An 11,770-nucleotide genomic window follows, 5' to 3' on the forward strand; every position below is an offset into this window, starting at 1 on the left:
GTGGCGCCACCACTCTGTAATACTAGGCATATTTATGGATGACTGAATTCAGTCCATCTTGTTACAGCGAAACAAATATGGTAATAATTCCCCCATATTTTATCTGGAACGTCATGTTTAAAAATGTCAGTCTCTGTCATCCATCAAAACTTAGGGCATTACATTCAATACATTCTATACGTTCACATTTTTTAAAGGTTATAGGTTATTTGAGATGGGATGTAAGTTTTGATATCGCATGCAAGTTATATTTTTTAACTTTGGGAACTGTAATTAAAATCAAATCAGTACAACTCTGCCTCCAAGTCACAAATTAAGACTTAAGATTGTGTCAGTGACATTATTATTTATTTTTTTCCTATGAGATCCACAATTTTTATTTATTTGTTTTTTAAATCTGAAACAATCTGACAAATTCCCAATCACTGAAGATGTCAAAGAAGCAGAACAATTTGAAAAGGTAACCTGGGGACAAAAGGCAGTGGTTCCCAACCTTTCCCAAGTCAGAGCCCACTTTTAGTCTCAAACAATATACATTCTCAGATTTAACAATTTGGCATCCAATATCAGATACAAACAAAATCCAAATATCAAGAGAAGCCCATTAAATTGATAGACTTGCAAATAAAAACAAACTGTACAAACTTCAAAAGCAATAACAAAAAAACAAAAATAAAATGAAATGTTTTCATGGTCACACATAGGCCACAGCCCACAAGTTGTGAATCGCTATAATAAGATAATGCACATAAAAATACTGTTTCTACAGGCTACTAAACACTGATGGTAAAACTCGTCAAATCGTCCAACTTCAGCGCTCGGGATCTCACCCTTCACCCGTCACCAAAGGAGGGCTCCTTCCTCGGTCCGCTACTGATCATCTTTTATTTTCTTCCTCTTGATAATATTTTCCCTTAAAACATGGTGCATTTTCACACATATGCCGATGACACCAAGTTCTATTCGTCTACAAAGTTGACCTCCACTATTCCACCCTCTGTGGAATAGCGGAGGTCTATCAAACCGAAATTAAATCTGGTGTCTCCTGCACTTACTTACAAATGAACAGCAGTAAAACAGAAGTTTCTCCTCGTTGGCTCTTAAGTCCACTGTAGCCAAAGTTGACAGTTTGTCACAAAACAACAATTACTCCACTGTGCTTCCCTCCCCCACACTCTTAACCCTTCTGAGGTTGTGGGTGTCGTTTTTGATAGCACTTTATCTCTTGAAGCCCAAATCAGCATTGTCACTCAGGCCACTTACTTCCACCTCCACCATGTCAATTGACACCATCTCTAACAGAAAATACCATTTGTTTCACGCTCTTGTCACGTCACACACTGACCACTGTAACTGCGTTGCTTTCTTTTTGGTTTACCCTCTAAATGTGTTCACAAACTTTGACAAGACTAAAACACTGCAGCTGGTATTATTACCAAAACTCCCTCCATTTCCCACAGCGTCCCAGTTCTTTAGCAGCTCTGCTGGCTTCCAATAAAAACACATATTGAGTACAAGATGCTGCTACTTACCTTCAGGGCCCTTCACAGCCAAGCTCCATATCTGGCTCCATATCCTATTCTCAGATCCTCTTTGGTTACCCAACTAATTGGACCGCTTGCAATAACCGCTTACCATGGGTTTCATTCAGTTGCTCAGCTTCCTGCGTTTGGAACGGTTTCCCACCTGCCAACCGAAAACATAGACCCTCTGACAGCCTTCAGATCCAGACTAAAAAACTCATAAGAGGGTCGCAGGGGGGACTGGAGCCTATCCCAGATGTCACTGGGTGAGAGATGGGGTACACCCTGGACAGTCTATCAAAGGGCTAACAGAGAGAGAGAGAGACAACCATTCACACTCACACCTACGTCCAATTTAGAATCACCAATAACGAGCATGTCTTTGGACGGTGGGAGGAAGCTGGAGTACCCGGAGAGAACCCACACAGACACACTACTGTGCTGCCCTTATAATAATAATTATTATTATTACACAGGAAGTAATACTACAAATAGCTTAGCTATGAAATATAGGGTACCAACAAAAATAATTATTAATTGTCCAAATACTAAACTGCTGTCTTCTTGTTTGTGCGTAGTGTTTTTGCTGCTACTCCTGGTCCTGGTATGCGTATCAATTGAAAAAGGAGTTTGCACTTTTTAACCCTTTTTCAGCAGCCTAGTCAGGGGGACCCATCATAAATTGACACATCAACTTATTCCATGCAAATCATTATTGTTATCCTAATAGCATAATTGCCTAAGTTATATTTGGCCGTTTTTGGAAAACAAGAAAAAACACAATTTTTACAAGTGCATTTTTTATTGATATTGTAACAGTCAAAAAAATTACTTAGGCAATTGTACTATTATTCTACTATTAAGATGAAATCAGCACAACTCTGCCTGTAATCATTTACACAACCACCAACAGTATCTAATCTAATCTGAGCAAAAACATACTTATGTTTATATATCTTACAACGATTACAACGTCTAAGTACAACAGTTTTTGCTTTTTATCTGTTGTGTACATTGTTCTTTAAACAGTATGCTGCTGCAGCACTGCACATTTCCCCACTGTGGGAAAGAACTTATTTTATCCTAAACTACAAATTAAACATGCAGTGTTGTGTTACTGACATTCTTTTTCAATGAACTGCTTCTTGTGACACGTACAGTTTACAAAAACGTAAAAAATAAATCAATAAAAGATGAAGAAGTAGTCTACAATGGGTAGGTAAGTGTAAACTGCTAAAGATGCTTTATATTTCCGATAGGACGTGAAGGCGGCAGCATGCAATACCCGGGCTGCACCGGTAGGTGGCGTGCGTGGTCAAAGTGCTCCGCGGCATATGAGACAGCTGAGTCACACATACATTCAGACCCAGATAAATACTGTGAGAAAAAGCGCTACTACAATTGAGAAATTACACTGACCACGCGTTATTATTTTTATTTTTTTGAAACCAGCTGCTTCTGACACCACGCGGAGAGATGTTGACGATAACAGTGAAGACCCTCCAGCAGCAGACTTTCAAAATAGAAATAGACCCAGAATCGACGGTGAGTAGAAGTTAACGGGGCCGAAGTAAACATGGTCGGGCCGGGGGAGGCTGGCACATAGACTGAATCCTACGGGAATGTTCCGCCGCGTGAAGATACGGACGCGACAAATGCACATAAAAACCTACCAGCTAAATCACTTTGCTTAATTGGCTAAATGGCAATGTGGCAAATGACAACGTGTAATCGATGTGACAAATATGCGGTTAGACAAGTTAGCAATTCTGCAGTAACTGAGTTCATTTGAGGCAAAGTAGCATGAGTTACAAATCGGTCGCGTTTCCCTCCAAAATAAAATCACAAGAAAACTGTAATTGAAAAGCACGCATTTCAAAGTACACGTGTGCTTTCTGTGAACCACGGCTGAGCCATTGGTTTTATTTGTTAAATTGTGCTATGCAGTCTGCTCTCGACTTCCATGTCTTTTGTAGCTATTACGTAGCGTTTGAGCAGCGTGGACGTTTTATACTGAAAACGACTACCGGAAGTGCTGTTTGTATTTTTTTTACCTGATTGTTTCTGACTTGTCTTAGTGTCTCCCCATGAATGACGGTGCAATATTTTAAATGTCCTATATTTGTTTATCGCTCTAATGTTTAAAACGCCAAATAAACACATTTTAAATATCAGTTTAAATTAAGTTTAAATTTGGTGCGTTTTATAATGTCATTACTCAGAATAATAAATATGATTAAACTGCTGTTAAGTTGTTAGGAGTACATTTCCTAGTTAAGATATTGCTTTTCATGATACAAGCTGCCTGGCAAACACCACACTACTCTCACACTACACAACGTAATACATGCAATTATTTGTTTCTATTTTACTACATCTGCTAACAGCATAATTCACATGCAAGAAAAATAAAACAACACTCAGGCATGCTAGCATGGTGGTAAACCCCGAATGAAACAATAAACCGGATAATTAAACACATCCTGTCATCCAGACCAACTATGATGATAAGGAGAGTGCAATTTGCATATTAATTACGCTGAGAAATTCTATTAACACTAATAAAAACTGAAGTTAAATATTTTCCAGCTGTAGGCTACTGATGAGTTACTCATCAGGAATGGACTGGCTGATATTATCTCACCGTTATCTAGAGTTAGAGTTCAACTAAAGTTACAATGATAATTAAAGAATTCACAAAGGGGAAAGTAAACAAGACTTTATTGATTTGTAAGAGAACTTGCTTGGTCACAGTAGCTCGGTTGCGCATAAAAAATACTCTTGAAAACGTAAGTAGAGGAAGCGAAAAATAGTTACAATAAAATAAAATAAATACAATATTATAAGAAAAAATATACAATATATTGCATGTGTACACATCTACAATAAATAGAAGTCAGAATATACATAGGAAGGGTAAATGACAAGGTGTAAAATATGAATGGAGAAGCATTAACGTGAATAACACAACATTATCTTAACGACGTCTATTCTGACAGTGATCCTCTGAGAAGTCTCGACTTGTTTCAGTAATTCTCCCACTGATATAAATGCGTCAACTGTTGGTATTTTTCAGGTGAAAGCTCTAAAGGAGAAAATAGAGTCGGAGAAAGGAAAAAATGCATTTCCTTCGGCGGGACAGAAGCTCATCTATGCAGGTGAGTAGTCTACCTGAAGTAGGTGAGACGTTTAGTAAACACCTGCTATCGCTATTGCACTGCTTTCGTTTTGTTCGATAAACTTACCTATGTTTTATTTCACATTGTGTCATTTCCACATCTGTTGTTTCTGCTTGAATGTTACAGGAAAAATCTTAAATGACGACACTCCCCTGAGAGAATACAAAATCGATGAGAAAAACTTTGTGGTGGTAATGGTTGCAAAGGTCAGTGTCTCTTTGTTCTGTAATTTTTATTTGTTTTTGACAGCCGCACTTACAACTCTGCTGGTTCAAGTTTAATGTTTAGAAGATATATGTCGCTTTTCTTCATTTTACCTGCTGTTAATGTTGGCTGGGAATCTAGATTCCGGACAAAGGCTTAAAAAAATGAAAAACAGAAGCTGCTTACAATCGTTAGTATATACAGCAGGGTTCTTCAAACTGATGGAGAGATTAAGTAGGGACCCCCTACCTACTATATGTGTTCTATATTAAACTCTGCCTAGTGCTATTTATGAATAATCATTAATATTATCTTTTCCATTCAGTATTAAGCTATTCCATTAAGTAATAGGTTCAAATATTTATTTATTTTTTTTTTTATTTCAATCATGTGCAGGAAGCTTACATCGACAGGTCTCTGGTGGTGAAACGATGTGTTGTTGATAAAGCTTTTGTATCACTTAGTGATTGAAATGCTGACTGAAAGATAACGTCTTCCTCTATTTATCACTTTAGTAAAATATGTTGGATTCTTGTTAATGTGTATTTAAAGAAATATAAACATGTGCGTGAAAAATTGTATAAAAAATGTCTAATCAACCAAAGACTTTGCGACACCCCCTGCAGTACCTCCGCGGCCCCCCTAGGTGTCACTGACCCCCTGTTGTAGACCGGTGCTATACAGTATTAGAATAGCATGTAGCATGTTGTACAGGCAATACTCGTTAGTGGGGACATGTAGTTGATGTCCTTAGCAAAATATGGGTTCACGTCATTTTATTCAAAAACAAGCACAGATAAAAGTAAAAATATAATGCTTTATATTAATAATTAAAACAAATATAATTCAATTGTAGTCATTAATGATCCAAAGCCAGGACAAAATGTAGAAGAATAACGTTGTGCACTATAGGAACAGGAAGCAACACAATATACACCGTCAGAGAGAGTTACTATTTATTGTCTGTCATATTTTCAAAAAAATAGACACACGTTTAACTGCAGCAACGCTAGCTTGTGCCTGGCAAAATGGCAGACAACAACCTGTGATAGTGACAATATGACGTCGATGTACTGAAATCTACACTACACATGCCTTTAACATGAGTCTGTACTTGGGCTTCGCTTGCAAACATGCGCTGTTCGGTCAATTTAACTCCACCACTAATGATCAGCTCTCACATTTGTTTTCAGCCTAAACCAACTCCTCCTCCGCAAGCAGCCCCTCAGCCAGATCCCCAACCAGCTGCAACGCTAGTACCAGCCCCAGCTCCAGCCCCAGCTCCAGCCCCAGCTCCAGCTCCAGCTCCAGTCCCGACCCCGGCCCCAGCCCCGGCCCCGGCCCCGGCCCCGACCCCGACACCAGTCCTCTCCACACCAACGCATACGGTGTCTGCACCCGTATGTGCACCACAGCCAGCTCCTCCCTCCGAATCCTCGCCCGCCCTCCCAGAAAACACCCCGCTGGCTTCTGCTGAAGCAGAAACGGCAGCTCCCGACTCTGATTCTACTGCAGACTCACGTCCAGCTTCTGGCTCTTCGGCCGCTCAAGCCCCTCCCTCGGCTCCGGCCCCTTGTGCCGCTCAGGCGGCCCCGGACTCGGCCACTACAGACACCCCCACCTTGGCCTCCCAGTCAGAAGAAAAACCAAGGGAGCAACCAGAGGATGAATCATCTGCCACTGAACCACTACACTCCTCTGCTTCTAGGTTGGAGGAAACTTCTATTTGTGTACACTGGTAGTTTACATTATCGGGTTCTAAAGAAAACGTATTAGTAGTAAAGTAGGTAAAGGTCAGATGGTTTTTGTCAAAGTCTTATTACTGGAAGAATTGCCATTAAAGACAAACATAACTTTCCCTTTTCATAATGATGTGAGTACTTGCACGTTGAATAAGGATGATTGATTTCCCACATTTAATAAGAAGTCATTTTTGTCATATTGCATTTTTAATGAAATGCGGAATTGATTTACGCTTATTCTTTCTATGTTCGTTTTTATTTTTTCAGCCTTGTTGACGAACTGGGTCTCCTTGAAGAAGCAGCCTCAATACTTGGTAATATATCTCAGAGTTTTATTGTGCATTGTGAAAATCTTTTGCTTTGATGTACGTACGATACAGTTTGTGTGGACATTTGTTCTCACAGTGACACCACGCCCACTCTTCTTGTAGTGAAGGGTGGTGTAACCCTAATTATTCAAGTGACATGTCTGTGCCACGTAGTGTCATAACTCTCTGCCTCTTCATTCCACAGTGACCGGTCCGGCCTATGAAAACCTGGTGTCTGAGATCATGTCTATGGGTTATGAGCGGGAACAGGTTGTTGAAGCCCTCAGAGCCAGTTACAACAACCCGGACCGAGCAGTGGAGTATCTACTCATGGTGAGGACTGAATCTGCTCACGCGCTCTGTTCCTATAGCCCCCGCCTGCCTCAAACTTTGAGAGAGTAGCACATGTTTATGTACTGCAGGGTATTCCTGCCGAGGCCAGTGACCTGCCCCCTCCGGAGCCAGTCAGACACAGCGCTCCGCCCAACCCCGCCGCCCCTGCTACACAACAGCCACAGCAGCCCACGGCGACCTCCAACAGTAAGAGACTGTTTTATTTCTTCTGTTTACGTTCATTAGGTCACTGGGTCCAAATGCAATATGGTTTATTTCACCACAGAAGCACTTATGGGAACCTAAAATGTTTTTTTTTGTTTTTTTTTTAATTATACAGGAGCCTTTTCACTGCCAGAAACAACAAAGTGTTATTGTAGAAAGTTGATCTGTCTGGATTCACGCCATTAAGAACTGATTGTGTCAGTTAAATAGTTTGGGTGAGCTTTATTCTGTAATGGAAAGAAGAGTAACACGGTCTGAGTGCAGCGGGGTTCAATTTGCTCACCATAAAATGTCTCTGATTAGTTGTAGATTTATTCAGTTGCCTGCACATACTGATGTTCAATACCATTTCCTTTCTGATACCGATACTTTGTGTAAACAGCCCCCAATGTGTGTGGTAAACCTAAAAAAAAAAAGGTAGTGTATTTCAATTCATAGCTTCATAAAGGTCACAAGGCATCAGAGTAATTTATTTATTTATTTTATTATAGTATATTATAATAAAGTATAAGCATATTGACGTAGCGGCCGCATCTGCTGTAGCCGAGCTAATACAACAGACAAACCAAACACAGGACACAATCATAGAAAATATGTGAAAACGTTGTTTCAAGCACCAAAAAAAAAAGTGAAATAATAAGACCATTAAAATAAATTATGGTTTATCTGTTAAGAACTACTATAAAATGAAAGCTTGCATCTCAATTCTGACACTGTTCTCTCCTCCTCCGTCCTCCTCATCATAAATGCCTCGTATATTCTGTATATTCTTGTATATTCGGTTTAACCTGAGGTGTTTCGCAAGGTTTGTTGTGTTGCCACAACTCAAAAAGTCAAAAAGTACATGGTTTTTACTGGAATAACAATGAAGATGCATAAGAAAGTCACACAGAACACCAACATTTCACTGTCTGTTGAGAAACTATAACACAGTGAAGGTTATGTTGTTGTATATTGTTTTAACCACTGATTTTACTACATTATCAATGACTCTTTATCCTGGACAGGGTTAGGCATTTACAAATATCATAATCCCTTATTCTTCGGGACTAACAATATTATTCTGGTATATTATTCAGGAATATTGGTGCATAATCCTGGACTCTCCCCGAGGGAAGTCTGCAGTTGGACCCTGTCATTAGTTTCACTTTGCAAATCAGTGAGCGTGACTACATCCACATTTTACTCTCCAATAAGCGTGTCTCCTCCCCATCAGGACCCGTGTCTGGCAGCCAGCCTCCGCCTGTTGGAGGAGGCTCCGTCTCCACCGAGAACCCTCTGGAGTTCCTGAGGAACCAGCCTCAGTTTCAGCAGATGCGACAGATCATCCAGCAGAACCCGGCCCTCCTACCGGCCTTGCTGCAGCAGCTGGGCCGGGACAACCCACAGCTGCTGCAGGTATCACGACAGCACGTTCTCCATGAGAATCTGAGGGTTGTGTTTGCATCTGCCGGTGAAGATGAATGCTGCTAGGGACGGGGCAGTATGCTTTGAGTATCGTCTCAAGTCTTGTTTTGGCACATTTGTACTCCATAAGGCAGAGAGAGGGCTCCATTCCCACACAGCCCTGTACTTCTGAGTCATATCGGTAGCTTAGCACGGGAAACTTCGTAGATGATAATTGGCCACATGTGACTTTCAACTTTCCAGGGAGGTCACTGATTGTCTCCCATCTTAGTTGCTCTCACCTGCTCTGAATCTTAGCGGTGTTCCAACGACTGAGGCTTTGTCATTGATTTCTCCAGGACCGTTGTTATTGCCCTGCGATTTATATACGATGGAGATGCTGCAGGATGAGCAGGGTCAATCTTATTTCGTTATGTCTGCCAACAAGCCATGCCGTTACATGATGCACAGAGAGACACCATCAATCTCAAGCTTTTGCCGGGTGGTAGTACAGTGACTGAAGATCCTTGGTGTAGGCTTCGACCGTATTCGAAATGCCTTCATGAGTGTGGAAAAACTTGAATATTCAGTGAATTTGTGAATGATGTAGGTTTTCAGACCAAATGCATCTGACTGTCATAGAGATCCGTTAATAATAACATGTTTGGTAACATTCAGATCGATTTTGTGCGTCGCTTGCAGCAAATCACGCAGCACCAGGAGCGATTTGTGCAGATGCTGAATGAGCCGCGAGGTGGAGAAGTGGGAGGGGAAGTCGCCGAGGCCCAGGGGTCGCCACACACCAACTACATCCAGGTCACCCCGCAGGAGAAAGAAGCCATCGAGAGGGTCAGTTTACCCATGTGCACATATTTACAGTAACATTTGATTAACTAAACCATTCTGCAGGCTGCAGCAGAGTGAGGAAGGAATTCACGCTGATGTATGTTTCTGAATATTCATGATGAAATTAAGTTCAACTAAGATACAGATTTGACTCCCAACATGAGCAACATTGTTGGTTAGTCTGTCACAGCTGGATTAAGATCAAGTTAGATTCCCATATTTTGGGCTATATTCCTGTATCCTGTTGTGATGTCATTAAACGTGTGTGCTCTTACCGGTAACTGTACTAATGTGTGTGTAATGTGTGAAACATATCGGTTGCGTTCCAGTTAAAAGCCCTGGGCTTCCCAGAAGGATTAGTCATCCAGGCTTACTTCGCGTGCGAGAAGAACGAGAATCTGGCCGCAAACTTCTTGCTACAGCAATCGTGGGACGACGAGTAAGCGGCCGTCACCTGAAACATCACCGTTCAGCAGAGGGCCGCAGAGTGGATGACTGCGCTGCACACGGCCGCCAAGGAGGAGCGAGGACAGGAGAGGAAGACACTTCTTTTCATGTGATTGTGGTCTGATGATGGTGATAAATGAAGATGATGACATGCTATCCAAAGTTATGTGTCCTGCCTACTCTCCATTCAGCTGTGACGATCATCATTGGAGCTCACGCTGAGCATTGCCTCACTGCTGCTACGTCATTGTTGCTGCTGCTTGAACCGAGTGAGAAGTCGCGACGAGGGATAATGCCAACCGGTCTGCCTGACCTTCACGGGCCAGCAGCCTTTTTATTTAGTGCGTTTCTTCTGCAGTGAGTGCATAGGCTGGCTGTAGGGCGCGTCAAACGAATGTATGTGTGCTGTATGCACAGAGTTTAAATTTTCAGCTTAAGAACACTCCAGATATCTGAGAATGCATCTAAATTGGACAGGTGTGTTCTTCTACTGGTGTTTGACCGTTTATTGACGATTTGGATGCAGAAATTTATGAAAAAACATTTTTGAGACTGTGATTTAAATTTAAAGTCCAAATTTAGATTTTGTGAGAAGTTCAATCTTCTAAGCCAAGACCTTTTTTTTTTTTCTAAAGGTTGTGTCACACAATTTTAGACTTTTTACGTACAACTATACACTCACAATGACCACAACATGTATTTTGGTCAGACGTGTCTCGTGCAGGCACGCAGTCCACCACCAGAAGAGTGACGGCGTTGAACTAGTGTAGCTGTCCCAGTATATATGATGATCGGAGTAGAGGTGGAGCCACCCTATGCAGTCCTCAGCTTGAATTTGATTTGCCATTTGGGTCTTTCCCCGTTTTGTTATTTTGCGGATGGAAGAATGTTGTTACAGCGTGCTTTGTGAGCAGTATTGGTTTGCCTATTTTATGAAAGAAAAGTTGTGTTCTTTTTGCAATGTTCCCTTAGTGAGATGAATCAGACAGTGTACCTTCTTCAGTATTTTTTTTTTCCGTTCAGTTTGTTCCATATCACATCTTCTATGCATAAAAACTCAAGAGGTTAAAACTTCATGCCTTATGGTTAAAGTCCTTTACAAACACCATAGAATATAGTGTTTTAGGTGTTTCTTTTCAGTACACTAACCATTGTTATTTATTTATTATTGATGACTAATCAGTTATTCTTTCAAAAAAGGAACTTAAGGCAATTGGAATTAATACTAAACAGATATCCATACCTTTACGCATTTAGCATGTGATTTGCTGTTCCTCGCATTACTTTTCTTTTTTGCGTTTGAACTGGTGAAAATTGAGAATGCCTGGAAGTTTTATATTGACTTGTAAATAGGATAGGGTAAACGAAACCAGGGGGAAAAAATGTACTTTACTGTGACAAATGCTGCTCTTTAGCTGTTAGGAAATCTTGGCTGCATGAGATTGTTATTTATAGCATGGCAGTGGGTTAGAGGGACAATGAAACCACCAGTGTGGCGATGCTCTGATTGTCAATTTATCTGTTGTTTTACCAGGTCTGTGACGTTTTGGGTTTATTAAAATACAACATTAAATACA

General features: G+C 40.9%; 1 protein-coding gene across 1 annotated transcript; it reads left to right on the plus strand.

The window, feature by feature from the left end:
* The first annotated feature begins 2,829 nt into the window (after positions 1 to 2,829).
* Positions 2,830 to 11,770, plus strand: rad23ab (RAD23 homolog A, nucleotide excision repair protein b). Its single transcript, XM_047588292.1, has 10 exons — positions 2,830 to 3,068; positions 4,600 to 4,681; positions 4,829 to 4,908; positions 6,100 to 6,614; positions 6,916 to 6,962; positions 7,162 to 7,289; positions 7,379 to 7,496; positions 8,731 to 8,912; positions 9,603 to 9,749; positions 10,076 to 11,770. The coding sequence occupies exons 1-10, from the start codon at positions 3,000 to 3,002 to the stop codon at positions 10,187 to 10,189; spliced, it is 1,482 nt and encodes a 493-aa protein (XP_047444248.1). The 5' UTR covers positions 2,830 to 2,999; the 3' UTR covers positions 10,190 to 11,770.

This window comes from Mugil cephalus, chromosome 6 (assembly GCF_022458985.1).
Source record: "Mugil cephalus isolate CIBA_MC_2020 chromosome 6, CIBA_Mcephalus_1.1, whole genome shotgun sequence".
NCBI lineage: Eukaryota > Metazoa > Chordata > Actinopteri > Mugiliformes > Mugilidae > Mugil > Mugil cephalus.